Below are 27,191 nucleotides of genomic sequence, written 5' to 3'. Positions count from 1 at the left end.
ATTCTGAAGTCTTGCAAAAGCTGGCCCCTCCGCCTAGAACCATTTTATTCTGTGGGAACCTTCTTTGGACAGGTCTCACAGCTTCTTGTCAGTCACGTAAAGCCAAGTAAAGTGCCCCCACTTCTGTGCTTTCGCAATTCCCTGTGCATAGTTCAAAGGACTGGGAACAACTTGAGGACAGGCATGATACCTTTTCTCCTTGTATCCACAGAGCCCAGAACAATGCATAGGACATAGTAGGTACCTTATCAAGGCTGAATAAATGCATCTTGAAAAACTGACTTCTTTTTCTGCTCTCCTGGGTTTGTCAGAACAGAAAGAAGGCAGACACTCTTAGTGAGTTACCATGCTCATAAATCAGATATCCAGTGTGTGCAATTCTCTTTAAACCTTGCAAAGAGGCTCAGCTCAGCTAGGCGGCCACCTCAAACAAACGGCAGGTTCAAGTGTCAACACATCAGTGGTTTATTTGCTCATTCATTCATTCACTATGTCATTCATTCATCATTTATTGTACACCTTGTAGGAGGTCAAAACAGATTATGTTCCTTACATTCAAAGAATTTGTTATCTGGTCAGAATATTTCTATAGGAAATAAAATGATGCAAGCAAAGAAATGGAGTTAACAGGTAGATACGAGATGTCTCGTACGCTGCATTCAAATTTGCTAAGGGAATATACATAGAGGAAAAAGTCATCAGGGAGTAAAGTACTAGAAATCAGTGAAAGATTTGAGTTAGTGAGAAAACAACATATATGAACGTTAGTAAGAGGATACATGGTCAGGAACAAGATAAGGATGCCCACTCTCATTACTTTTATTCAACATAATCTTGAAAATCTTAGCCACAACAATTAGTCAAGAAAAAGTCATCCAAATTGGAAAGTAAGAAGTAAAAATTGTCACTATTTGCAGATGACATGATGCTATATATAGAAAACCCTAAAGACACCACCAAAATACTGTTAGAACTAGTAAACAAATTCAGTGAAGTTGCAGGACATAAAATCAATATACAAAAGTCTGCTGCATTTCTATACACTAATAACAAACTATTGGAAAGATTCTTACTACATCAAAAAGACTAAAATACCTAGGAATAAATTTAACCAAGGAGGTGACAGGCTTGTCACTGAAAACTATAGGACATTGTTGAAAGAAATTGAAGAAGACACAGATAAATGGAAAGATATTCCTATGTTCATGGATTTGAAGAATTAACATTGTTCAAATGACTATACTATCCGAAATCTACAGATTCAATGCAATCCTTATCAAAATTCCATGGGCATTTTTCACAGAATGAAAACAAACAATCCTAAAATTTGTATGGAACCATCACGAAAGACCCCAAATAGCTAGAGCAATCTTGAGAAAGAACAAAGCTGGAGGCATCATGCTCCCTGATTTCAAACTAGATTCAAAAGCTACAGTAATCAAAACAGTATGATATTGGCATAAAAACAGACACATAGATCAGTGGAACAGCATACAGCCCAGAAAAAAACCCATGTACATATAGCCAATTAATTAATGACAAAGGAGCCAAGAATATACAATGGGGAAAGAAGAGTCTCTTCAATAAATGGTGTTGGGAAAATTGAACAGCCACATGCAAAACAATGAAAATAGACCACTATCTTATACCATACACACAAAAAATAACTCAAAATGGATTAAAGACTTAAATGCAAGAACTGAAGCCATAAAACTCTTAGAAGAAAACATAGGGGGTAAGATCCTTGACATCAGTCTTGGCAATGATTTTTTTGATCCCACACCAAAAGCAAAGGCAACAACAGTAAAAATAAACAAGTGGGACTACATCAAACTAAAAAGCTTCTGCACAGCAAAGGAAATCACCAACCAAATGAAAAGGCAGCCTACTGAATGGGAGAAAATATTATATCTGATAAGGGGTTAATATCCAAAATATATAAAGAACCCATACAATTCAATAGCAAAAAACAAACCATCTAATTAAAAAATGGACAGAAGAGCTGAATAGACATTTTTCCAAAGAAAACATACAGATGGCTAACAGATACATGAAAACATGCTTAACATCACTAACCATCAGGGAAGGGCAAATCAAAAGCACATTGAGCAAATCACCTCACACCTGTCAGACGGCTGTTATTAAAAAGACAAAAAAAAAAAAAAAAAGACAACAAATAACAAGTTTGGAAGGGTGTGGAGAAAAGGGAACCCTCGTTGGTGCAGCCACTATGGAAAACAGTATGGAGATTTATCAAAAAATTTAAAACAGAACTACCAAATGATCCAGTACTTCCACTCCTGGGTACTTTCTGAAGAAATGAAAACACTACCTTGGAAAGACACATGTTCACAGCAGCATCATTTACAACAGCCAAGGTGAAAACAACCTAAGTGGTCATCGATGGTATATACATATGCCATGAAATATTAATCAGCCGCCATAAGAAAGAATGAAATCTTGCCATTTTCAATAACATGGATGGATCCTGAGGGCATTATGCTGAGTGAAATAAGTCGGAGAAAGACAAATACCATATGATGTCACTTACATGTGGCATCTGATGGAAACACAAAAACAAAAAAACTCACAGATACAGAGAACAGATTGGTGGTTGCCAGAGATGGGGCTGGGGATGGTGAAATGGGTGAGGGGGTCAAAAGTTACAAACTTCCAGTTATAAAGTAAGTCCTGGGGGTGTGATGTCCAGTGCGGCGGCTGGACAAGACTGCACTGTGTATTTGAAAGTTGTCGTGAGAGCAAATCTGAAAAGCTCCCACATAATAAGAAACAATTTTTTATTATAATTATGTATGATGAGAGACGTTAAGAACAACAACAACAAAAAAGGATACCTGGACGGAATGGCAAGAATAGCATGGCTAGAATGTTGTTGAATAATAAAACAGCAGGCTGGGTAAGTGGAGGTCACATGAAGACAATCTTAAATGACAGAATAAGGAGCTTGGAGATCATCTGGTGACAGCAGAGGGCCACTGAAGGTTCTGAGGCAGGAAGCAGGTAAAGCCACGTACTGGACAGCAAGTGCCTCGAGCTAACTGGCACATCACAAGTTTGAGGCTGGTAGATCTCCAAAACTGTCATCCTTGGTCAGTGCCCAAAATAAAAACCTCATGTCTACCCGCTCTCTCTCTTACTTAAATCACAGTAGGATAGAAAGATGTGGTAGAACACGTACGTTGTAGACAAGGAGACCTGAGTTTAAACCGTGGCTCTATTTTAGGAGATTTTGTGACCTTGGGCAAGTTACTGGCCCTTTTGAGGTTGATATAAGGGACTTAGAGAAGGAAGCCATTCTATACAGAGGGGACAATTAACAGCAAATACCCTGAGGGAAGAGAATGTTGAAGGGTCAAGGATAACAAGGAAGCCAGGGTGACAGAAGCAAGGACAGAGAGGAACGACGGAGGTTGGGAGGAGATTGGGGCAACACAGACCTTACAGGGCCTTGGGCATCATCATTGCAAGAACTTGGCTTCCAGGGAGATGAAAGGTCATCAGGGGCATAGAAACGGACAATGTTAGAATCCACTTAACAAATATTTGAAAAGTATCGCCCTGGTGGCTAAGTGGAAAATAGACTCCAGAGAAGGCAAGGGTGAAAGCAAGATCTGTTAGGGGGCTTGCAGTGTCACAGACAGGCTCGGATGGTGCCATCAGAAATGGGAGAAGTGATCCAATCCTGAATGTATTGATACTTGGAAGGAACAGTTTGTTGATGGACTGAATTTGGAATCAGGCAGACTGTGTGCATCTATAGAGAAAGGGTAGGAGAGAAACACACTTAGGGACAATCCCAAGGTTTGGGGCCTGAAATGAGAGGAGGTCAGAACAGAAGTGCTGTGTTGGGAGTGATACAGCAGGTACACGTGTCACGGGAGTGGGGATAGCAAAGGGCTGGTTCTGGACAAATTAAAGATGCTCATTAGGCAGTCACGTAGAAATATGAGATGTTGGATACATGAGTCTACAGATTAGAGGTCCATCCCAAAGATATAAAATTGAGAGGTCTCCATGTATAGAGAGTACTGAAAGCTGTGAGATGGCCTGAGATCGTTAAGGGAGTGAGTGAAAGTATGAAAAAGGTTCAGTGACTAAGTCTTCGTGTACTCCAGGGTTGAGAGGCTGGAGAGACACAGAGGGCTCCACAGAGAAACCTGAGAAGCAGCCAGTGCCGCGGGAAAAGGACCAGGAGGAAGTGGGGATGGCAGGGTAAAGCATTTCGAGAAGAAAGAGACTCAAAGCATCAGTCTGCCTAATAGTTCAAGATGAGGACTGAGAAGTAACCACTGGACTCAAAGTGTGGATGTGTTAATGACCTTGACAGGAAAAGTTTTAGTAGAGTCGTCAAAATCTGGTTGAAGCGGTTTCAACAAATAGGAGAGAAATTGGAAACAGCTAACATAAGCAACCTTCAAAGTGATTTTTTTTTTACCTTAGAAAGCACCTTTTAATTCAAGCATAATGTTTACCCAGGAAAGTATACAGAACTCAGTGAACTATCACAAAGTGAATACCTAGGTTCTTTCCAAGAGTTTTGCTTAAAAGAAAGCAGAAGAAAGGAGCAGGGCCTGAATGAGTAAGTGGTATCAGTAAAAAGTCTTTCTGTTTCTTTAGGAGTTGGAGGTAAGAATGGCACATTTGTGTGTTAATCAGAAATGACCCAGGAGGGAGTAAAACACTGGAGATGTGGGAGAGAGAAGGCAGCTGCTAAAGCAACGTCCGTGTAGAGGGCGTCCGGGCTTTTGGTGCCGGTAGAGCCCGGCCTCACTGGGCATGCAGACCTTTCAGGCTGTAACAGGAGGGAAGGGAGCAGCGGATGAAAACACAGCGGGGTGGTAGATGCTGCGGAAGTTCCCCTCAGTGAGGCAGGAAGCAGGTTGGCAGCGTGGGTGAGGAGCAGAGGACCAGCTCCAGAGCCTCCCGCCCAGGTGGTCTCCCAGCCCGACCACTCACCACCCGTGACCTTAGGCAAAGTACTCGGCCTCTGGACGCGTAGGTGTCCTCATCTTAAACGTGGATTCATGACAACATCTACTCAGTATGACTGCTGTAGGTAGGTATGAGAGGAGGTAATAGCAAAGCACTTACAACTGGGGCCGCGGAGAATGCAGTCAGTAAATGTTCACTGCTGTTATCCATCCTGAGCGGAGGAAGGCGGTACTCAAGAAAAAGGGAGGGATGAGATAGTCTGTAGCAAAGGGATCAAGTCAATAAGCCAGGAAGATAGAGCCAAGAAGAGCTACGGGCTTCACAGTGGTTAGTGGTCATGAATTTAAAGACCAACCAGCAAGGTTCAGGCACAGAGCAGGCAGAGTTAGACTGGGATTGGAATTTGCCAGACAAGTACAATGAGCGTAAGAGAGGTGAACAAAGGGGTTATGAGGAACTGTGGAGTCCAAGCTGAATAAGTAAGGAAGTGAGGATATAATGAGGTGAGGGCTGGGGAAACGGGGCTGGATTAGTTGGGTTTCTAGAGAAAATGCTGAGATCATAGCGAGGGAGATGCCTTTAGGACAGTGTGGCCTAAGTAGGCTGGAACTAACAAGCCAGGATACTGGAAGGCTCTCCTACAAGGATCTTGAAATCATAAAGAATCATCGTAAAGTAGTAGTTTTGGAGAAGGTCTCGTGAGCCAAATGTAAAAAATCTTGAGTTATCTCTCACTGTAACAAGGAGAACTCTGGATGGGATAGTATGAAAAACGAACTTCAAGCTGTTTGTTGCTGTTTGCTTTCTTTTCGTTTGTTTTTAAGGAAGAAAGGAGAAGCAGTAGTCTGGAAGCAGATATGAGACGGCGGGTGGTCCATTGTCCCACCGAGGTACTCAAGGTCAGAGGAGCAGGAGAGAAGACAGCCAGTGCTGGAGAGGGTTGCAGGAAAGCAGTGTTCTCGGGGGAGGGCCAGGCTCAGCGTGGGGACAGGTGCTAAGGAAGGACAGTGAGTCCACAGGGCACAGACCCTGTAAAGAGCTGCGGAGAAGGAGTGAAGATGGTTCCAGTTAGGCGGTGTGCAAAGAAAAATGAGATAAAATACAGGGGTGTGATATTTCCTAGGAGTCCTAGAGCTCTTTTAAATTACCTGTTAAATAACCTGTGTGGTTTGTTTCCCTGTGGGGACCTTGATGGGCATCTGAGGGAACTGGGGTTAAAAGGTCATGATGGGATTGGTCCTAACAGTTTTCAAGGCAGACAGTGGTAGTACGGCTGTGAGCACTAGGGAAGGAATGGTGAGGTTTTCCCCAGAGGAATGAGGAGCTCAGGTGCCCTGTCTTCATTCCTAAATAACGGCCGAGTAAAGGCTGAGCAGAATGATGCCCCCGGAGCACGGGGAGTGGAAAGGCCTCCTCTGCGTCCCCCCAGGTGGTGTGATGGGGCCAGGCATCCACTGGGTCCTCCCATCAGGGCCTGGACCGGGGTGAGGCACGTAAAGTACAACACTTGAGGTGGGGGCCAAAAAACTCAGTAATCAAGTATTTTAATGCAATATTTTTTAAAAATCAAAATTAATGCAGAAAAATCATGATGAACAAAACGTTAAAAGTTTAAAGAAGAACGAGATCACAGTGACTGCAGGATTCAGCCCTACACTACGTTTGCTCCATCTTCCACTAAGCAAATTGGTAAATGAAAAGTACAAGTAAATTCAAGCTATCGATAGCAATTTACTAAACCAAAAGAAACAGAAAATATGCCCTGCACAGGTATACTTTCATTAAAGATTTTATTAACAAGACTCACCAGTTTTCTTCTTCAGCTTTAATTTCTCTTTGTTGCTAATACGTTTCAAGGTGGAGGTTATCACTTTTTTTGTGTTTTTAACAGTTGATGTTTTGGACTCCACAGGAGAATAATGGATCCTTTTGATTTCTTGTACTTCTGTGTATTCTGTAACTGTAACCTTCAAATTTGCATCTTCTGTGTTTCCCTCACTCTTTCTTTTACGAGCAACTAAAGCTACCTTTGAGGGAGGAGTTATCACATTTTTACAACTCTTTGGTCTACTCAGTATTAAATCTCTAGCTGGAAGAAAAGAATGAAAATCATCTTTCTCTTTGTGATCATCTGTTTCTTTTTCACACTCACCCACTACAACACTGAGACATCTTTTTGCCTTCGGTTTATTAGCCTCCGTTTGGTTTTCTCTGGCACAAGTGGGCTTTCTTTTAGTAACAGTGGCAGAAAGTATTGGGCGTCTCTTAAGAGGTTTATCGTGGCTGTGACTAGAAACATCCTGGACTGCAGAAAATTTAGGCTGGTTCCGTTTCTTAAAAGTATAACAATTTGACTTCATTTCTAAAGCTTTGGATTCTTCAAAAGTAGGTATTGGAGATTTTGAACCCTGACATTCAGGAATACAAGGTAAAACTTCATTTTTTCTCTCCTCCTGAGAAGGTTGTGAGGCCTGAGAATTTACATTTGATAATGGTGACAATTTACATGTTTGCTGAGATACACATATGTATGCCATATTATCTTTTAAAAATTGATTTGGGGATAGAATTGGATTAATTGACTCTGATTCTAGATCCTGATTTAGTCCATAATTATCATTTATGAAAGAATCTGGACTTAAAATTGTCCGATAAATTTCACATACACTTTTTGACTCCAAAATCACAGGCCTTGAATTACCTTTCACACACATATCTGGTGAAAGACACATCACTAATTCTCGTTCATTATTAGCTGCACGGCTATTATTCACAAAGGAATCTGGACTTAGAAAATTTCCTTGGCTTTGTGTGATGTTCAACGTTGAAGAATAGTTTGGGGTAAGGATAAGTTTACTGTTCTCTTCAATTTGGTCATTATTTATGGAGTCCAAGGAAGTTTCACTTATGACTGTCTCATTAAAATGAAAATCTTTTACAATGTTGGCACCTTCTACTTTTAATAGTTCCCCATTTTCAGATGTAGGAAGGGATGTGTAGGTAGTAGATCGACGGACAGAAACTGGCAAGCAGGTCTCCCCATGGCACTCTTGGAAAGTGGGACTGATAGGTGATATGGGTATTTTATTTTCTTCAAGGATTAAAGAATTGTTTTCTGTTGGGGAACAGCTTTCGTTCGTAGCCAGATTCTCACGTGCTTGTAGTGGGCTCCTAACTCTGTCAAATTTTGAGGAAACGTTAAATGTTTTATTTACATTTTGAATATTTGAAATCTTCTGGTTATGACCTGAAGAGGCTGATACTTTCTTTTTATTAATGGTATCCCAAAGACTCCTCTGCAAAAATAAGCAAAACATACAGATTAAGGTGATAACTATTGAATAGTACCTTTAAGCAAAATTATGTATGCTACCTCAAGACTGTTAACAAAATAATTTTTACATATTATTATTTTCCTAGAGTAAATTACAGAATGATGAAAACTTAGTACCTTTTTCTTTTTCGGCTCTTCTGCATTTCCTAGTAATATAGCTTGGTGTTTCAGAACATCATTTACAAGAAATGTCACGATCTCTCTTACTCGGCCTCCTTTTAACGGTGTCCAGGTAATAGAAATAACAATTTTTTCTTTAGGCTATAATCAAAAGAATACATTTTAAATGACTATAACTGTAGTGATGTATAATAACCAAAATATATTATATGTAACTTAGAATACAGTAGACGATTAATAATTGTTACTCACCAACACTCTATACCCTAACAACATTTAGAAATCAAATATATTTTCCTACCCTATCTCGTTTCATTATAAGGAAAAAAGTTACTAGTAATGACAAGGTTCACAACAAAATAAAATTATAATAATCACTCAGTGGTTTTTAAAAATTTAATCACATATTTCCACTTCTTTAGAATATGTACAGAACTTCTATTTCAAATATAATGACCTTACATTAGAAAGACTTTTTCAAAAAGAAATGTAAAGATGATCAGCTAAATTCCTTGCTCTCCACTTCTCTAAAGTCCATATTATCATTATTGCTATTTGTTAAATACTTACTTCGTTCCAGGCATACTTTCAGGTATCTAATATAACTAGTCAAATCCTCACATCCCTCGGAAGCAGATACTGTGATCATGCACGTTTTACAGATGAAGTAATCAAGGTCCAGAAAGTTTTAAGTATTTTGCCAAAGTCATTCTGCTAGTAATTAGAACCCAGGCATTCTGAGTCCAGAGTTTAAACCTTAACATCTACACCCTACAGCCTGGCAGGAATTTGCCAAATGCAAAACCCTCACATGACAAAACAAACTCTGTGTTTGTTGTTTCTCAGGGGGAAAAAAAGACAAGTTTTGTTTGTTTGTATGTATGTATGCATGTATTTAGACAAATTAAAATAGAAGTTTTACTGCAGAAGTTGTATTACGGTAATGCCAGAAGGGAGGAGAGATGGTAGACCAGCTACCAACATTAGGATCCACGATCACACAACCCGACAGACAAGAAATGGTAGAGCTGAACCGGTATCAGCCTCACAGAGGAGGTCAGACCTTTACAGCTTTTCCCCTGGACAGAAAAAGCAATTCTCCTGTCCTCTTCACAGTACTTGGGCTTCTTAGAACTCATACTCCTAGAGTTTAGTTATATAGGTGCCTGTTTTTAGTACCAAGCTTGCCTGACATATAATAAAAGTCCTTACTTTGATATCTGTCTTTTATTCCCTTCCCTATGCTTGGTCATGGGCCCAGTAGAAGCATACTCCAGTTTCACGATACTGAATGAATATCTTTGGCTCTTTCTTGTTGAATTATGCTAAATCAGTTAAGTGACCAGCTACAGCAAAAACAACAAGAATAAAATCACAAGAAAAACTCTGGTGAAGGCTAGCCTCCCCCTTGTCTGGCCTTGCAGAATTGCTGAGCTTCTCAACAACTTAGTATCAATAATTAGGTGAGTGTCCGAGACTCACTTTCAGAGCTTTGAAGGCTTTAGTAGATGGATAAACTGGAAAAATCTCAGGCCCAGAGACCACACACACCGTCTTCAACCCACCTGTTGTTACCCTTTGTCAGATCAGACTCACACAACTCTAATAAAAGGAAGGGGGATTACAAGCCAAGGTTAGGGTTGGAAGATCCCCCGAATTTAGAGCTTAAATGGGCTTTTGTCTCATTTCACTAAATTTCAACTCATCACTTTGTTAAATTAATGTTTAACAGCACATCTGTGGTAGGCTAGATTATTCTGGCTCCAGGCTAGGATGTTTCTGGTTGTGTGATGTGTGCTCCGCATATAGAAATCATTAGGTCAGTGAATGTTCTTTCTTTTTTTGTCATATACAGACATACCTTGTTTTATTTTTCTTTATTTCGCTTCGTAGATATTGTATTTTTTTTTTTTTTTAACAAATTGAAGGTTTGTGGCAACCCCTCATTGAGCAAGTCTATTGGTGCCATTTTTCCCACAGCATTTGCTCGCTTTGTGTCTCTGTAGCACATTTTGGTAATTCTTGCAATATTTCAAACTTTTTCATTATAATATTTGTTCTGGTGCTCTGTGATCTTTGATGTTGAGACACAGATGTAGAGAACAAACGTATGGACGCCAAGGGGGAAAACTGTGGTGGGGTGGGTGGGGATGGTGGTGTGCTGAATTGGGCGATTGGGATTGACATGTATACAGTGATGTGTGTAAAATTGATGACTGATTAAAAAAAAACACAAAAAAGAAACAGCATCGCAGGCTACAGAGAAATTGTTCATGAAAGGAAGAGTCAATCAATGCAGCAAACTTCACTGTTGTCTTGTTTGAAGAAACTGCCAGGGCGACCCCAGCCTTCAGCAGCCACCAGCCTCATCAGTCAGCAGCATCAACATCGAGGCAAACCCTCCACCAGTGAAAAGATTAGTTTGCTGAAGGCTCAGATTGTTAGCATCTTTCAGTAGTAGTCTTTTTAACTTAAGATATGTATATTGTCTTTTTAGACATGATGCTATTGCACACTTAATAGATTACAGTATAGTGTAAACATAGCTTTTATATGCACTGGGAAACCAAAACATTCATGCGACTCGCTTTACTGTGATTTTCACTCTATTGCAGGGGTCTGAAACTGAACCCACAATATCTCCAAGGTCTGCCTGTACAACTTACTTAATGGGCATATCTATCAAATTTTGTTCTTATTGAGATTCAAATGAAATTATCTGTTTAGGATAAATTCAAGAGTGTGAGCTCTTACTACTTGCTTCTCAATTTATATATAGAAAATTTGAAAAGGGGGTGTCCCTTCTCAAGAGTTACTGTTACTTAACAAATAGTTATTGAGTGCCTAATGGCATACATAGTGCCTGACACAGGATGGGCATACATTAAATATTTAAGTGACAAACTTATTGAATGAATGAAAAGCAGACGTGGTCTCTGGCCTCATGGACACTATATTCTTCTCAATAAAAGAAATTACAAAATCTAAGTGAAAAGATAAATACAAAAATACAAGTCCCCAATACTGTTATCAATGAAACAAAAAAAAAGGTTTGAGAGAGCCATAGTGAAGGGACCTATAATCTCTAACTGGGTGATCAGAGAGTATAATATTAATATTTAAGCTAAGACAAAGTATAAGAATGAGCTGAACAGACAGAGCTAAGGGAGGAGCAATTCAGCAGAACGTACCAGCATGTACACAGCCCTGAAATAAGAAACTGCTTAGTGTAGCCCCAGAAACAGACTGAGGACCAGTGCGGCTTAACGTTAGTGGGAAGGCAAATGACCTGCGATACATGAGGTTGGAGAGAGAAGCAGAGGACTATCGTATATATGTAATCTCTTTAACAGATTTGAACATCATAAACAGCATCACTTAGGTGTACATTTTGTGGCTGCAGAGGTTTGGTTTTGTTTTGTTTGTTTGCCTATTTTCTTTAAGGCATACCAAAATGAAGTGCTCGTCTTTTTATCCATAGTTGCAAGGTTACTCAGCTAACCCAGGAGGAGAGCACATTGGGAGGGAGATGGTCAGAGTGCTCACCCCCTTTCCCTTTTCCATGCCTCCTCCTCCTCCATCCACCTGCCCATGAGGAAGCCCTTCGGTAATCTGTAACAATCCGTAGACTGAGACAGTGAGAGCGAGTCAGTTCTGAAAAATATGTCAAGGGATTTATAACTGATACATGCTTTTCGGACTGCAGTGATAGTCTAGCTACAAAACTTCAGCTTTTATGGAGACAAATACGCTCAGAGGTGTAAAAACTGAGATAAAACATAAAGCATTTTACTTTTTCCCTTTTGGAAATCTTGATTTGGTCTCCCCCGTCCCCCAACTCCACCCTTTAAAAAAATTTCTTAGGTAACTCAAACAAATGAGGGAACAGATCTGTCATACTACTTTCTTTTAAATATGCCTCTGTTACCTTCAGTAATGGCATTCTTGGATATGCAACACTGTTAATTTTTTGAACAGAAGCATTGCCATGTGTCTGAGGTAAGAATCTTACTATTTTATCTAGATTCTGAAAGACGGCAGAAAGTCAGAATTACAATAAAAAAAGTGGGCTGCATCTCCCTCCTTTGGGAGAAGATTGAAAAAAGGTTGACAATCAATAAACAAGATGATCTCTCATAATTCCATCTAGTCCTAAGAGTCTGTGGTCTTTGTTTACAAACTTTTTATCAGTGACAAGTCAGAAAATGGTAGTTGCAGCCAGTGACAACTGAAGCTGCCTTGTTATTAAATGGATCTGGCCCGCCCCCTTGTGGCCGTAAGTGCAATGACCATAACTGTCTGAGAAGCCTGGCTGTGAAGGAGGAGGAGGGAAGAGTCAGGTTTGGGGCTGCCTTGCCAGTCTCCCAGTCACATCAAATTAGCATCAAACTCATTGCACAATAGACGGGTGGCTTATTTTCTTGAAGAAGTGCGAGCGGCCTCATGTCAGCCTCTACTCGTTTGCAGAGCAAAAGCTCCTATTTCCAGAACTGGCACCAATGAGTCAGTTACACCATCCGTGGTTTTTTTAAAGCTCACCACTGAGGTAACGTGCAATCAGGATGGAAACACCACGTAGCTTAATCCCATTCAGTAGGATGGCTGGTGATTTTAACTGAATGTCATTATGAAGACCTAGACCCAAATGACAAACCCCCTACATTACAGCAGTCCTATGCAGATTCTAACACACCAGTATTATTGAAGTTTTACAAAGAATGACTAGGAGATTAAAAGAAACCCAAAAGATCATTTAAAAAAGTTTTCCTGGGGCTTCCCTGGTGGCGCAGTGGTTGAGAATCTGCCTGCCAATGCAGGGTACACGGGTTCGAGCCCTGGTCTGGGAAGATCCCACATGCCGCGGAGCAACTAAGCCCGTGAGCCACAACTACTGAGCCTGCGCGTCTGGAGGCTGTGCTCCTCAACAAGAGAGGCCCCGACGGCGAGAGGCCCGCGCACAGCGATGAAGAGTGGCCCCCGCTCGCCGCAACTAGAGAAAGCCCACTCACAGAAACGAAGACCCAACACAGCCAAAAATAAATAAATAAATATAAATAAATAAATAAATTTATTAAAAAAGTCTTCCTTGGATAGGCCCCAATAAATCTGCTCTACAAAAATATCCCAAATGACAGTCTCCTGGTCTTCGTTCCGCTTCAGGCCTAGATAATATTGTATGGTAGACTTATTTTTATACTAATTGTGAACTTCTGTCATTCTTTGGCAAGTATAACACTTTACCTAGTGGTTCTTGAGATGCCATCTGCATACATAAGACCTTGTTTACAATGGAGTTTTCTGTATTTACCCCCAGAAAGTCACATTAGTAAGTGTGGAGTGGTGAGTAGAAATCTCCCTCATTTAACAAGCAATCCAGACAAATCTGATGCAAGTGGTTGCAGGCATCTCAGAGAAGTGCTGCTTAGTCAGACCGTGACATGCTAATTCACTGAAGGTGTGGGGTGTGCTTTAGATACGGGATGTTCTAATATTTATTGTCCACTACAGTGCTTCTCAAAATGTGGTCCCTGGACCTGTAGCAGAGGCATCACCCGGGAACTTCTTAGAAATGCAAGTTCTAGTCCTACTCCACACATATGGAATCAGAAAGTCTGAGGGTGGGGCCCCAAAAGTATTTTAACCAGCCCTCCAGGTGATTCTGATGTCCAGTCTCCTCAAAGCATCCCATCCTCCTTGATAGCTGTTTGATGTCGCTTCTTCTTGTTCTTAGAATTTTTCCCTCAACCTCCTAACATATGTCTTTAGGGAGGAACCATGTCTCATGTCTATAAATCAATATAAGGGAAAGTGCATGGGATTTAAAATTATAAGACCTAGATGGGAATTCCAGCTCTGTCAATTGCTAAGAATAAAACCATGCATAAATATTTCCACCCTCTGAGCATATTTCCTCATGAAAAATCAGGAAGAGAACATTTATTCAGGACACAGAGTCCAGACTTTTTGCTTGAAGCTTTCTCTCATTTGAGCACCATGCACAGGTGCAGTTGGCATTACTTTCAACTAAGAGATGAGAAAATAGAGACACAGAAGACTCAGAAGAGTGAACTGAGCTGCCTACCCTGATCCATTGGACACAAACCCTTTGATAGTGTTGCCTTATCTGCAAATGTGGATAAGGACTCCATGAGTTTGATGTAAGGATTAAATAAGGCAACAGAGTTTAAAAGAATTTGTAAAAGGTAAACATTATGTTTGTATGTATTATCTTAGTGGTTTGGTGGGTTGAGTGGAATCAGCACACCCAGACCTGAAGCTGAGGGAAATCAACAGCTAATAAAAGACAAGTTTTGTTTTAAAGCAGAAACCATAAAACATCATAAACAGATGGTTTAAAAGATAAGAACAGTTAACTTTTACAGTATAAAAAGTGTAATTCTAAAAAAACAAAACCCAAAAACTTTAGTTCCACAAAACAAAAAAGAACAAGTAGAAGTATTATGTAGATAGAAAAAAGCATATATCTTTTCACGAAAAGAAAAGCAAACATTTATAAACTAGAGAGAACGGGCAGGTTCTTAAGTGTAGCTGAACCACTGCTTATGCACAAGTCAACAGACCTCAGATTAAAACCTCTTCTCACTGCCTTAGGAAGCGGTTATTTACATAAGGAGTGAGACTCCCTCAGCTATTTTTTTTTTTTTCTTTTCACCCTTTCAGAGATTCTAATCAATGGAAAGACCACAGAAATCAGAAAAAGAAAGTAAATTCTCTAGATTTTGGTGACAGGCATGGGAGCATTACTCTGGCCAATGCAATGAAGAAAAGCTACCCAGGAAGTTCTTGAAACAACAGTCATAAAATTAAATTTGAATCACCGGTAAAACTACACTACAGCAAACAAACAAAAAAACGATTAAAATAATAAAGTGTTCATACTTGTTGAAAACAACACTGAGGAAGTGTTTTTGGTTTTGTTGCTATAGACGTTTGGCCAAAATAAAGTTCACCGGAATAGTAGTTACCCTGACTCTGTGGAATCAGTTTCCCTATGGAAACTAAAGTGGATATTTAAGATGACTGATGGAAAGCAATTAAAAAACCCTGCTCTAACCAAAGTACTACTGGCAGTTTTAAATACAGACAGATGGGTGGATGGATAGATGTATGGATAGAGAGACAGATGAAAGGTAAGAATATTAATTTTAAAAGTGCCACCCATTACTCTAGAACCGCAAGTCTTCTCGAGGCCTGAAGTCTATGAAAAACGCTTCTCTGCAACAGAAAGCTAGGAAAGGGCTTCTAAGGATGCTCCGCGCAGGCGCGTGGACGCGCTGTCACCGCACGAGTCCCCGCCGACCCAGCTGCTCTGCCCCGGGGACCAGGGCTCACCCAGCGTTCGAGGGAAGGACCTGGCTTTATCTCCAGGCCTCAGGTCCGCTGCTGCTCGTTCCGAGGCCCCTCCCGGAGCGCGGCGGGGAGACCGCGGAAGGCCCACTCCCCTCCTACCTGCAGCACGAAGGCGCTCGGCCAGACGGTGAAGCCGCACTCGGCGGCCGGGCCACGAGACAGCTTCACGGCGGCCACCTCCTCGTTGGGGTTGTCCAGGGCCAGGGGCAGCGTCCGCGAGGCTCCCAGGCGCACGTCCCCGAAGCAGAGGAAGGGCGACCTGCAGAAGTGGCTGAGGGACAGGACCGGCGGGGAGGCCGCCTCCTCCTCGGCCCGGGGACCCCGCGGCCCCGCCCGCGGCCTCGGTTCCGGGGGGCTCCGCTCCCAGCGGTCGCGCCCCCGACGCCTGGTCGCCATGGCGGCCTCTGGGACCAACGGGCTGCTCCGAGCCGCCCCTGCAGGAACGCCCACCGTGTCCTCTCGGGAAGCTGCGGGGAACTGAGGCGAATTCGCCCCCTTTCTCGTGCGATCGCCGGGACCCGGGAAAGAAGCTGGGCACACAGACTCGCAAACTGGAAACAGGAGCAAACAGCGCAGGTTCTTTGCTCTGTTTAAACTTCCCGCCTCCACCAATGGGCGCGCCCGGCCCCGCCCACCTCCGCGCGGGGCCAATCACCGGGCAGCAGCCCCGGCCAATGAGAAGACGGCGCCTTATTTAAACGTGTCGACGGCGGCGGGTCGCTCTGCGCGCGGAGGCGACAGTGGCGTCGGGGTATGGGCGGCCCCTGAGGCCCGGGGCTCAGACTCGGAATTCGCCTTTCGGTTTTGTGAACAGGTTGCTTGAAAGAAAGAGAGTCACAGCACTTCCACCGTAAATGCAGCAGTCATTGCGGTGCTGGGACAGTCATTTCCCTCCCCCAGTATACCCGCCCAGGGTCACAACCCTGAGCTCCCCTCAGAGGCTTCCTGGGCCCAGATGGGAGAAAATGAGGAAAATTAAATGTATAGTTAGTGTGAACGTGCTGATGTCAGTGCCTGACCCCAGCAGGGGCTCAGTGATACTGGGAGCAAAACTAGGTAAACAAACAGAACCCGAGATTCCCAGAAATTCATAAGCGATCGTCTTGACGGGCATTGCCCTTGACAAATAACTTCTCGGTTTTCATTTTAATTGTAGACACCTGATAATAATGGTTATCGCTTACATGTTACTCTTTGCCAGGGATTGTTTTAAGCCCTGGACATATTTATCTCAACCTTCACTTCAACCCTGTGAGGGAGGTGCCATTATTCGTGCTTCACAGATGAGCGAGGCTGCTGTCCAGCCAGCCAGGAAGTGGCAAAGCCAGGAGAGGGACACAGGCAGCTCGGCTGGTCTTGCTCTCACCCCTGCACCTACTGCCTCTAAAGACAGGAGGAGACTTTAAAAAATAACGTGTGGAGGTGTGTACGCGTGCACGAAATACGTCAAAAGAAAACTCCCTGGGTGGAAAACCAAAATGAGGAAGGTGGGATCTGAAATTATATTCACTGACACCCATTTTGACCTGATGTTGAACCCTGTTATCTTAACGATATTTAATCAAAAGTGTTCACGGAGGTTTCTTAAAATCCTAATTTAGGATTCCACTACTCCATAATTTTTTAGCAAAATGTTAATGTGAACGACAATAACCTTCATATACACTTAATTTATATTTATTATTTCATACTGTGAATGTTGTTCATCAAATTAACATTACAAATATAAGCCCTTAAGCTTAAGTCACTGACATGTTTGTTTCAACGCTTTTTAACATGATAGTAACACATCTTGTTTATCTATGCTCTCCCCTCGCAGTCTCTCTTCATAAAGCAATGCTGTTGACGCACAGTTTTAGAAAATCCAGGATAAACTGCACGGGATATTTTTTATTTGCCCTCCACTTCCACCCTCAACCCTTTTCCAGCCTGCTCTTTGCTGTGGGATGCTGGCCTGTGTTCTGTATTTGCTACATCCATAGGTTTTTTACTCTGTAGCTTCTGTTTTACTCAAAGAGGGAGGTAAGGGTACTTCCCCCATTCCCCCCCACCCCCTTGGGCTGGCTCCATCTCAACATTAAAATCACAAGTAGCTGGAGAGGTGCCCTCTCCTCATGGGTCTCTGGGGATCTGGGTGTGGGGATACCGTGGTGTTACTAGTCCCAGGATATGGCACTATTGCTTGTTTCCCTGCATCCCCGTCACATCTTTGCAAATAGTCCCTTTATTAAACTTCCTTGAATTCCACTAAATTGGAGAGGGCCAACTATTTCCTTAGTGTCCCTGGCTGATGCCATAGTGGCCTTAGGAAATTGCCTCTTAAGATAGAATTCTGAATTGAGTTGCTCATATTTGAGGAGCACAGGGATAAACTCCTGCTAGCGAGAAACACATCATGATAATCCAAGGGATGCAGTAGCATCCTGAGTCCTCCAATTATCTATCTGTGGTGGCAGCATGGGATGAAGTGTATACGAAGGGCAATTTATTCAAAGATCAGGTGGCCGGGGCACACAGTGGCTATGCCAACACTTTATAAATGATTATAAAGCGTAGAGTGTCACCTGGTTTCACCTGACCACCCTGGAGAGCATACACAGGGAAAAAGAAAATGAAACTCTGTGAACATCCAAGGGTACCACTAAGAACATATCTTGAGAACAAGAATGTGTGGACAGAAGGCCTGAAGAAGCCCCTCACTTCCTGTGGTCTCAGGGAACACATGGCCAAGGACTAATCCCGAGGCTGCTGGTAAATATGGCAGCACTGATTAAATGCTCGACCCTACCAGCCCTCCTAGCTAAGGGGAGGGATGGGGACCCTGGGAAGGAGTATGGTATTTGGGCAAAATTTTAAAGGCTGAGAGCTTGTAATTCTCCCTATTCCCACAAACCTCCCTCACCAGCAGAGGCAGCCCCTCCACCGGTCCGTTATATTGATGACATTTTCTAATTAAATCTGAAGAGCAAGAAACAGCTGTCAGGAACTGGGAGGGTCTGAGACTTACCCCACTGAAGTTTTACTGGGACACAGAGACACCCATTCCTTTACATGTTATCTACGACTGCTTTCACGCTACAAAGGCGGAGTCGAATAGTTCCAGGAGAAATCATATTGCCTCCAAAGCCTGTACTACTTAGTATCTGGCCCTTTACAAAGAAGTGTGCCGACCGGGGATGTAATCCAACGAACCAAACAACTGGATGTCCAAGCGACATTCCATCATCAAGTCAAAGTGGTGAACACCAGCCCAGGGCTGAGGAGGCCCCAGGTTCACAAGCTGCACAGACGACTCGGGTCCTGTAATACCGCCTCCTCCTACGCTGCCTCTCTCAGTCTATACCTCGGGGAAAGTGGGGATTTCCTTGACCATTTCATAAAGGAAGAAAAAGCCTGGTTTATGGATGGATGTGTATGGTAGGCCAGATGTGAGCAGAGCTACGCTCTAGCCTCCCCTCAGGGTAGATGAGAACACTCAGTGAGCAGAATTTTGGATGGTGCATCTAATCCACTTCAAAAGGGAGAAGGCACGTCTCTGCCCTCTGCTGACTCAAGGGCACAGTCAACAGGTTAGGCAGCGGGTCAAGGGTGTGGACAAAGCAAAATGAAAACTTGGTGACAAGTCTGGGGAGGAGAGGTATGTAAAAGGGCATCTCAAGATAGGGCTAGGGGGGAATTCCCTGGTGGCGCAATGGTTAGGAATCCGCCTGCCAATGCAGGGGACATGGGTTTGAGCCCTAGTCAGGGAAGATCCCACATGCTGCGGAGCAACTAAGTCCGTGCGCCACAACTGCTGAGCCTGCGCTCTGGAGTCCGCATGCCACAGCTACCGAAGCCTGCGCACCTAGAGCCCGTGCTCCGCAACAAGCCACCGCGATGAGAAGCCCGCGCACCGCAACAAAGAGCAGCCCCCGCTCGCCACAACCAGAGGAAGCCCGCGCGCAGCAACAAAGACCCAACACAGCCAAAAATCAATCAATTAATTAAAAAGAAAAATTGGGACAGGAAGTTAAGAAATTTGTGTCCCTAGTAAATGCCATCATAGAATATCCAAGGCAAAGGAAGAGCTCAAAAATCAGGCAAACAAGACAACCTGTCCTGCTTAGATGTCAGAACCTCTTTCCTCAGAGACCCCATTCTGACTTGGTGAACCCATGTATACAGTGGCCATGGCTGGAGATATGGGGGCTACGAAAGTCCCTCTTTCCAAGGCTGATCGGGTGTCCAACCGCTGAGAGCCTGACCTGCGAACAGAGGCCAAGCAGAACCCCCAGTGTGACTCCACTCCCCAGGGACCAACCAGTTACCTGTGGCATGCGGGTTACATTAAACCCTTTCTATCACAGAAGAGGTGGTATTTTCCTCTCTGGAGTAGATGCATTTTCTGAGTATAGATTGCTGTACCTGCCCCCACCATCCATGCATGGACGTACAGAATGCTTTCTCTAGAACCAATGAATCTGTGGAGGTTTTCAAAGTGTGTCTAAAAATTCTTGGTCACTTCTCCCTTCAAGAGGGGAATCTTAATTTGTGTCCCTTGAGTGGTGTGGACTTAGGGACTCGCAGTGGCAGATGTGATGTGCTATCACTTCCTAGATTAGGTTATAAAAGACTGCAACTTAAATCCTGCCTGTGTTCTTTCATTTTTTCTTGGGGGCAGCCAGCTGTGCATCTATCACCGGGCAGCCCTGTAGAGAGAGGCTGTGTGGGGAGGAACTATGGCCAGAAGTGGGCTTGGAGGTGAAGCCTGCTCCAGGATGGCCTCTAGAGACGGCAGCTCCCATGAAGTTTGACTTCAACCCCAGGATGGCCTCTAGAGACGGCAGCTCCCATGAAGTTTGACTTCAACCCCCGGGGAGACCCTGAGCCAGAGCCACCCAGCTCAGCCACTCGATTCCTGACCCACAAGACCTGTGAGGTAATGTCTGTTGTTTCAAGCCACTACATTTGGTCTAATGTGTTACACAGCAACAGAGAATTAGGTGTCCCACACAACACCGCCTCCAGTGGGAAGGCTTGGAATTCACTAGTCTTCTACCAGCTGCCTGCGGAGGCTCAGTTATGGTGCCAGATGCAGATGACAGCTGGCCAGGTCGGGTGTGTCCTGTCACTCAGCTCGTGCCTTAGACCAGCAGCGGTCCGTCCCGTGGCCAGAGTGTACAGTTCTGGGAATGAGGGGCGGTGGCAAGAGTGACCCCTCTCACTGTCACAGGGAACAGCCCATTCATGGGATTTTCTACACTTCAGGCTCCTTGGGGAAAAACAGCGCATGACTACTTCAAGCATAATAGTCCACTATTAATATTTAAACTTATTAATTAGCCACTTAAAAGCCATTAAATAATGATTTATACATTTTAACATATAAAATATTTCAAAATGGTATCTAGTTTATGAAAAATAAAGAAAAATTTAATAACTGTGCCCCAAGACACTGGTTTTCTATGCGCTCATGGTCTTTTTTTTTTTTTTTTTAAACATCTTTATTGGAGTATAATTGCTTTACAATGGTGTGTTGTTCATGGTCTTTTTATTCAGTTTTTCAGGAGGCAGGCAGAGCACGGCATTGTCATGCTGTGAAAATGTGTTCAGCAAAAACCTAGATATGCTTTAGTAGGACCAAAGAACTTTATTTTAAATATCAAAACAACACAAAGAACTAGTTCAATATACAATACACTTCCTAGTCTTCACAGAGAACTGAATTTTTCTATAAAGACATTGGTACTCAGGACACACGAGACAGTCAAAATATCTATAAAACTCACAAGATACTTTACACACAGTTGACAAAATAATAAATCTTGATATTTTAGATTTTTCTTTGTAATTGTTTTCAAAAGTGTTCTAATGATTAAAAAGAAAACTTAGGATTGGAGACTGAAAACTAAGTTCAAAGGCATTTCAGCTTTAGTGTACATCATAAATCCCGTAACCAGAACACTTCCTACACAACACGGAGCAGCCAAATGCCCGCCGCTGTGCTCATTTTTTGGCAGCCGCACTCATCAGTTGTAATACAGTTTTGTCCACAGGGATAAGAAAAGTCCGATTGTTGCAAGGAATAAAAATTTTGTAATTACAAAGCGGGAATACCAAGCAACGAGACGAAAAAACAATGAGAAGTGTGCATGCTCTTCATTCAAGAAATGTTTGCCCTTATTATGTCGATGAATGTTCTCTCTATAACCACTTTGTTGGGATTTTTAAAGCATAAATGGTTGCTTACAGACTAGAGAAATTCTTAATGAATTTTATTTGTACCTGGAGTTCTGAAATATTAGGGCAATTATAAAACAATGTTGCTTTTTTCCCCTTCCACTCCTGCAAACTCGATATATGTAAAATAAGTTAGATTCCATAACTTCTACTTCTTAATAACCTTAGCCAAATGCCATCTTACCTGGAGGCTAGAAGGTGAGACTGAGTGTTCTGAAGCTCTAATCACATGGTGGGCTCCACTGGCAACCAGCCCCATCTTTAGGTGCTTTCCCAAAGTCACCCCATTAACATAACAATATACACGTTTATCACTCTCAGCACTTAGTAAATTCCCAGGGTTTTTGGAACTGTGAACCAGGAAACTTGGAGGAAGACTAAATATGTATGAGAAATATATTTCGGTCATCTTAATGTCCAAATACATATGCATTTTTATAAATCACCATTTCACAGGAGGAAATTCTTCCCATCTCATTTTATGAGGCCAACGCTAATCTGATACTAAGTTCAGATAATGACACCACAAGAAAAGAAAATTGCAGACCAATATTGCTGATGAATATAGATGCAACATTTTTCAATAAAATATTAGCAAACTGAATTCAATAATACATTACAAGGATCATACACCATGATCAAGTAGGATTTATTCCAGGGATGCAGAAATGTTTCAACATTCACAAGATCATTGTGATACACCACATTAACAAAATGAAGGGGCCGCGCTGGGCCGGGCTGAGAGCACCTTGGGAGGGTTGGGGGTGGCAGGGCTGGGAGTGGGGGCGATGCCTGGGCTGAAGGGGGCGGAGTCTGGTTGGCGGGGCTCAGGCCCCGCCTCGCGGGGCAGGGGAGCCTGGTGAGGGCGCACGGAGCCTACGAGGGGTTGCGGCAAAGGCTTGAGGAGCGAAGCGTCGCGGCTGGAGCTGCGGAGGGACGGGGCTGGGGCCGACTTCGGGGAGCTCGTAGAGCGGGGTGGGTGAGGCGGGATTGAGAGGGCGGGCGCTCCGGCCATGGGGTCCTGACAAGGTCACAAGAAGAGGGGCGGGGGGGGGAAAGTTGAAGGGTTGAGAGGAGGGCATAAAACCAAACGACCTTCCTGCCATCGGCTTCATCTTCTCCCCGGGTCGCTATTCCCTTCCACCTTTGGCGACCCTCTTCGGCCCTAGGAAGGAAGATTCTTCCATCACTATGTCAAGGGACACAGATGTTTCTCTTTCATCATATGATGAAGATCAGGGATCTAAACTTATCCGAAAAGCTAGAGAGGCACCATTTGTCCCCGTTGGAACGGCAGGTTTTGCAGCAATCGTTGCATGTGGATTATATAAATGGAAGAGCTGGGGCAATACTAAAATGTTCACCTGATCCACATGCACGTGGCAGCCCAAGGCTTTGTTGTGGGAGCAATGGCTCTTGGTATGGGCTATTCCACGTATCAAGAATTCTGGGCAAAACCTAAACCTTAGAAGAGGAGATGCTGTCTTGATCTTGGTGGTGCTTGCTTTAGTTAGACATCTCATATTGAGGTTATATGTTTATGTTGAAAATAAATTCTGTGGGTCGAAGAATAACATGGTAATTTGAATATTGGCTTCCTTTCTTGCAGGCTTGATTTGCCTAGTGACTAGTTCACTAGCTAGGTCATTCAGGGGAGTCAGATTAGCACAAAAACATGTCACTTTTAAATGCACTTGATAGTCGTACAATGTCCACCTCCTTAAACTCTTCTGATAAAACTAGTTGTAAAGAGGACAACATGCCAAACCTGAAAATGCTCCCAGTTGCTGCAGAATATCATATGCTTTTGATGTAATGTAGGAATCCTCTTTACCCCAGTTAATTTAACTCTTTCTGACTGCTTTGTGGACTGAGTACTGTTTTTAAGGTCTGGTTGGCTCTTGAAGAACCCTTTCAGAACAGTGCATGGAATACAACGTTATAAACCTCCCGGCAACTATGTGTGTGTTTTTAAACCAAACCTAAAGAGCTGGTAACAGCTGCTTTGAAGTAGTATCTGTTTCAGAATCATAGCTGTAAACATGAGAATAACTTAACTGTAGATCCCCATTTAGCTCTTTTGTAATTGCAGAATTATAGTTTGCTGCTGTTATATTAGAATAATTTTTAAATGGCATTTTGAAATAGAAGTGTGTATTTTAAGTGCCAATGCAAAGGTAAATGAAGAATACTTTTTAAATGTGTGCAGTCTGTTTATTTTCTCTGAAAGAATCATAAATGTTAAACTAAATAAATTGCCTATAATGGAAGTGATTTATGAGCAAACTGGTTTGGTCAGACGTTATACAAACTTCGGTATACTACAGAATGCTTTGTTGTACTTGTGAAATTCTCTTGTCTAACCCGAATTTACATTCCATGGTGATAACATGGTACATGTAGTGTTATTAAAGTAAGTGAACACACACAGACACACACACAAAAACAAAACAAAACGAAGGATAAAAATCATATGAGCATTGCAATAGATGCAGGGAAAGCATTTAACAAAATTCAACCTCCATTTATGTTAATGCTGTCAATGAATTGGGTATAGACGGAACATACCTCAGCATAATAACGGCTATATATGACAAGTACACGGCTAATATAATATTTAACAATGAAAAGCTGAAAGTTTTTCCTCTATCATCAGGAGGGACAAGGATGTCCACTAAAAGCGTTCCTGGACCCAGTTCCAATGTGGTTGTGTGCCTGTGTGAAGGCTTTCCAACACCAGCAAGCAATTCCCAGACATCAGCAAGGTGCCCAAGAAATCAATTTAATTCTGACACTACCCAGAGATAAAATCAGATTCCACAGGTAAAGGGCTCAGTCCCACAAGATCACCCTCTACTTCATACACCAGTTATAGGGCCAGGTTGTACCCGTGCTTCTCACCAACCAGCTACAGACTGGAGGTTCCAACAACCCCCCCCCAACTCAGCATGCCAATCAAAGTCCAGGTTGTTACATGTACTTCTGACCGACTGGCTATAAATCTGAAGTTCCCATCTTCCCCTTCTTGGGTTTGATTAATTACTCAAATGGCTTATGAGACTCAGAAAAACCCATTTACTCACTGGATTATCAGCTTATTCCAAAGGACGTTAAGGGCTACAAATCAAGAGCCAGATGAAAAAACCACAGTGAGATGTCACCTTAACACCTGCCAGAATGGCTATCATTAAAAAGACAAAGTTAACAAGTGCTATCAAGGATATGGAGAAAAGGGAACCTTCATGCACTGTTGGTGGAATGCAAGTTGGTTCAGCCACTAGGGTAAACAGTATGGAGGTTTCTCAAAAAACTAAAAATAGAACTACCATATGATCCAGCAATTCTACTTCTGAGTATTTATCCGAAGAAAACGAAAATACTAATAAAAATCATATGATCATTGCAATAGATGTCGAAAAGATACATGGGGGCTTCTCTGGTGGCACAGTGGTTAAGAATCTGCCTGCCAATGCAGGGGACACGGGTTCGAGCCCTGGTCCAGGAAAATCCCACATGCCGCGGAGCAACTAAGCCCATGCGCCAGGACTACTGAGCCTGTGCTCTACAGCCCACGAGCCACAGCTACTGAGCCCGCATGCCACACTACTGAAGCCCACGTGCCTAGAGCCCATGCTCTGCAACAACAGAAACCACCGCAATGAGAAGCCCGCACACCACAACAAAGACCCAATGCAGCCAAAACTAACTAAATAAATTTTTTTAAAAAAGAAAAAAGATACATGTAATGTTCACTGCAACATAATTTACAATAGTAAAGATATGGAAGCAATGTAAGTATTCACGGATGGTGGAATGGATAAAGAGAATGTGGTGTATATATTCAATGGAATATTATCCAGCCTTAAAAAGAATGAAATTTTGCCATTTGTGAAAACACGGATGGACCTTGAGGGCATTATGCTCAGTGAAATAAGTCAGAGAAAGACAACATATGATCTTACTTACATGTGGAATCTAAAAACAAAACCAAAAAAACAATTAAACCAACTCAAAACTGAGCTCATGGATACTGAGACTTGATTAGTGGTTGCCAGAGTCTGGAAGTGGAATGGGGGATTGGGCAAAATGGGTAAAGAAAAAGTACAAACTTTCAGCTGTAAAAAAAATAAGTCATTGAAATGTAACACACAGCAGGTAACTATAGTTAATAATACTGTATCGTATATCTGAAAGTTGCTTAGATAGTAGATCTTAAAAGTTCTTATCACAAGAAAAATCTTTGGTGACAGTGTATAGTGATGGATATTTACACACAACAGTAACAAGGTATTACCTAAAATATTTTTAGTTATTTATATATTTATTTTCATCTTCAAGTGTTCATTTTTTGTAGCTATTTAAAATGTTTCTAGTCAACTGATTTTTAGCTATGCTGTTTGAAATTAAAAACATAAAGACCACATTTCAGACTCTTGTGACTGAATGTTTCCGAAACTCTCTATACCAGCAAACTCATGAAAATGTTATTAGATCTGAAGGTCAGTACCAAAGAGGTCTTTACAATTCTCAGTATGTATTGTCTTGCTTTATATATATCCTTATTTAAAATAAAATATTCAAAGGTGATATATATACTTTAAAGGTTAACAAATTTAGAATCCACATAAGTATAAAGGAGTTAAACATCACCTCTTACCCCTATTATTTCTAAATTCAACTATAGTTTTTAAAAATATTTTATTGCACTTCCTACCAATCTTTGTTCTATAAACCTTTATTCAGTATCAGAGCATAGTGTTGTGTGTGTGTGTGTGTGTGTGTGTGTGTGTGTGTGTGTGTGTTTATACTTCATATTGGATTTTTTAAACCACTTTTTATGTCAACATGATAGATATATACGCAATTAGATTCTAACTGCTCCTTATGACTCGTTTATTACATGTGCTAGATAGACACCTTGTAGAAGAACACGGATTTCATCATTTTTTGGTATATTTATCTATTGATCGATAAGCAAAGGTAAGTAATAACTAGATCTAATTACTAACATAGGTATGACACAGATTGCTTTTTACGTGTTTGTGAAGTGATATTATTTTGAAGATGGAGACAAGCATTTTTTTCCATTTCTTCTGAAACAGTCTCAGAAAGCCTCAGAAGTTACAGAGAAAGCTTCGAGAAAGTTAGGAGAATGATGGATGGAAGGAGGCACTGAAGTGATTGCATCTAATTT

The 27,191-nt window shown here is 42.2% G+C and overlaps 1 protein-coding gene and 1 pseudogene across 2 annotated transcripts in view; one reads left to right on the top strand and one right to left on the bottom strand.

The window, feature by feature from the left end:
- Positions 1-16,335, bottom strand: part of LOC137763072 (abnormal spindle-like microcephaly-associated protein homolog) — a 70,368-nt gene extending 54,033 nt beyond the window's left edge. For both annotated transcript variants that reach the window (XM_068541836.1, XM_068541838.1), the window contains exons 1-3: positions 15,878-16,335; positions 8,405-8,548; positions 6,761-8,249 (exon numbers count right to left, since the gene is read on the bottom strand). In XM_068541836.1, coding sequence (XP_068397937.1) covers positions 6,761-8,249; positions 8,405-8,548; positions 15,878-16,174 — 1,930 coding nt within the window. In that variant the 5' untranslated portion in view covers positions 16,175-16,335. The remainder of the gene's footprint in view (positions 1-6,760; positions 8,250-8,404; positions 8,549-15,877) is intronic.
- Positions 16,336-23,188: 6,853 nt separating this feature from the next.
- LOC137761649 (HIG1 domain family member 1A, mitochondrial pseudogene) lies at positions 23,189-23,466 on the top strand (annotated as a pseudogene).
- Positions 23,467-27,191: the final 3,725 nt, after the last annotated feature.

This window comes from Eschrichtius robustus, chromosome 3, assembly GCF_028021215.1.
Source record: "Eschrichtius robustus isolate mEscRob2 chromosome 3, mEscRob2.pri, whole genome shotgun sequence".
Taxonomy (NCBI): Eukaryota; Metazoa; Chordata; class Mammalia; order Artiodactyla; family Eschrichtiidae; genus Eschrichtius; species Eschrichtius robustus.
The sequence above is the reverse complement of the archived record's forward strand: the minus strand, read 5'-3'. Positions and strand labels throughout refer to the sequence as shown.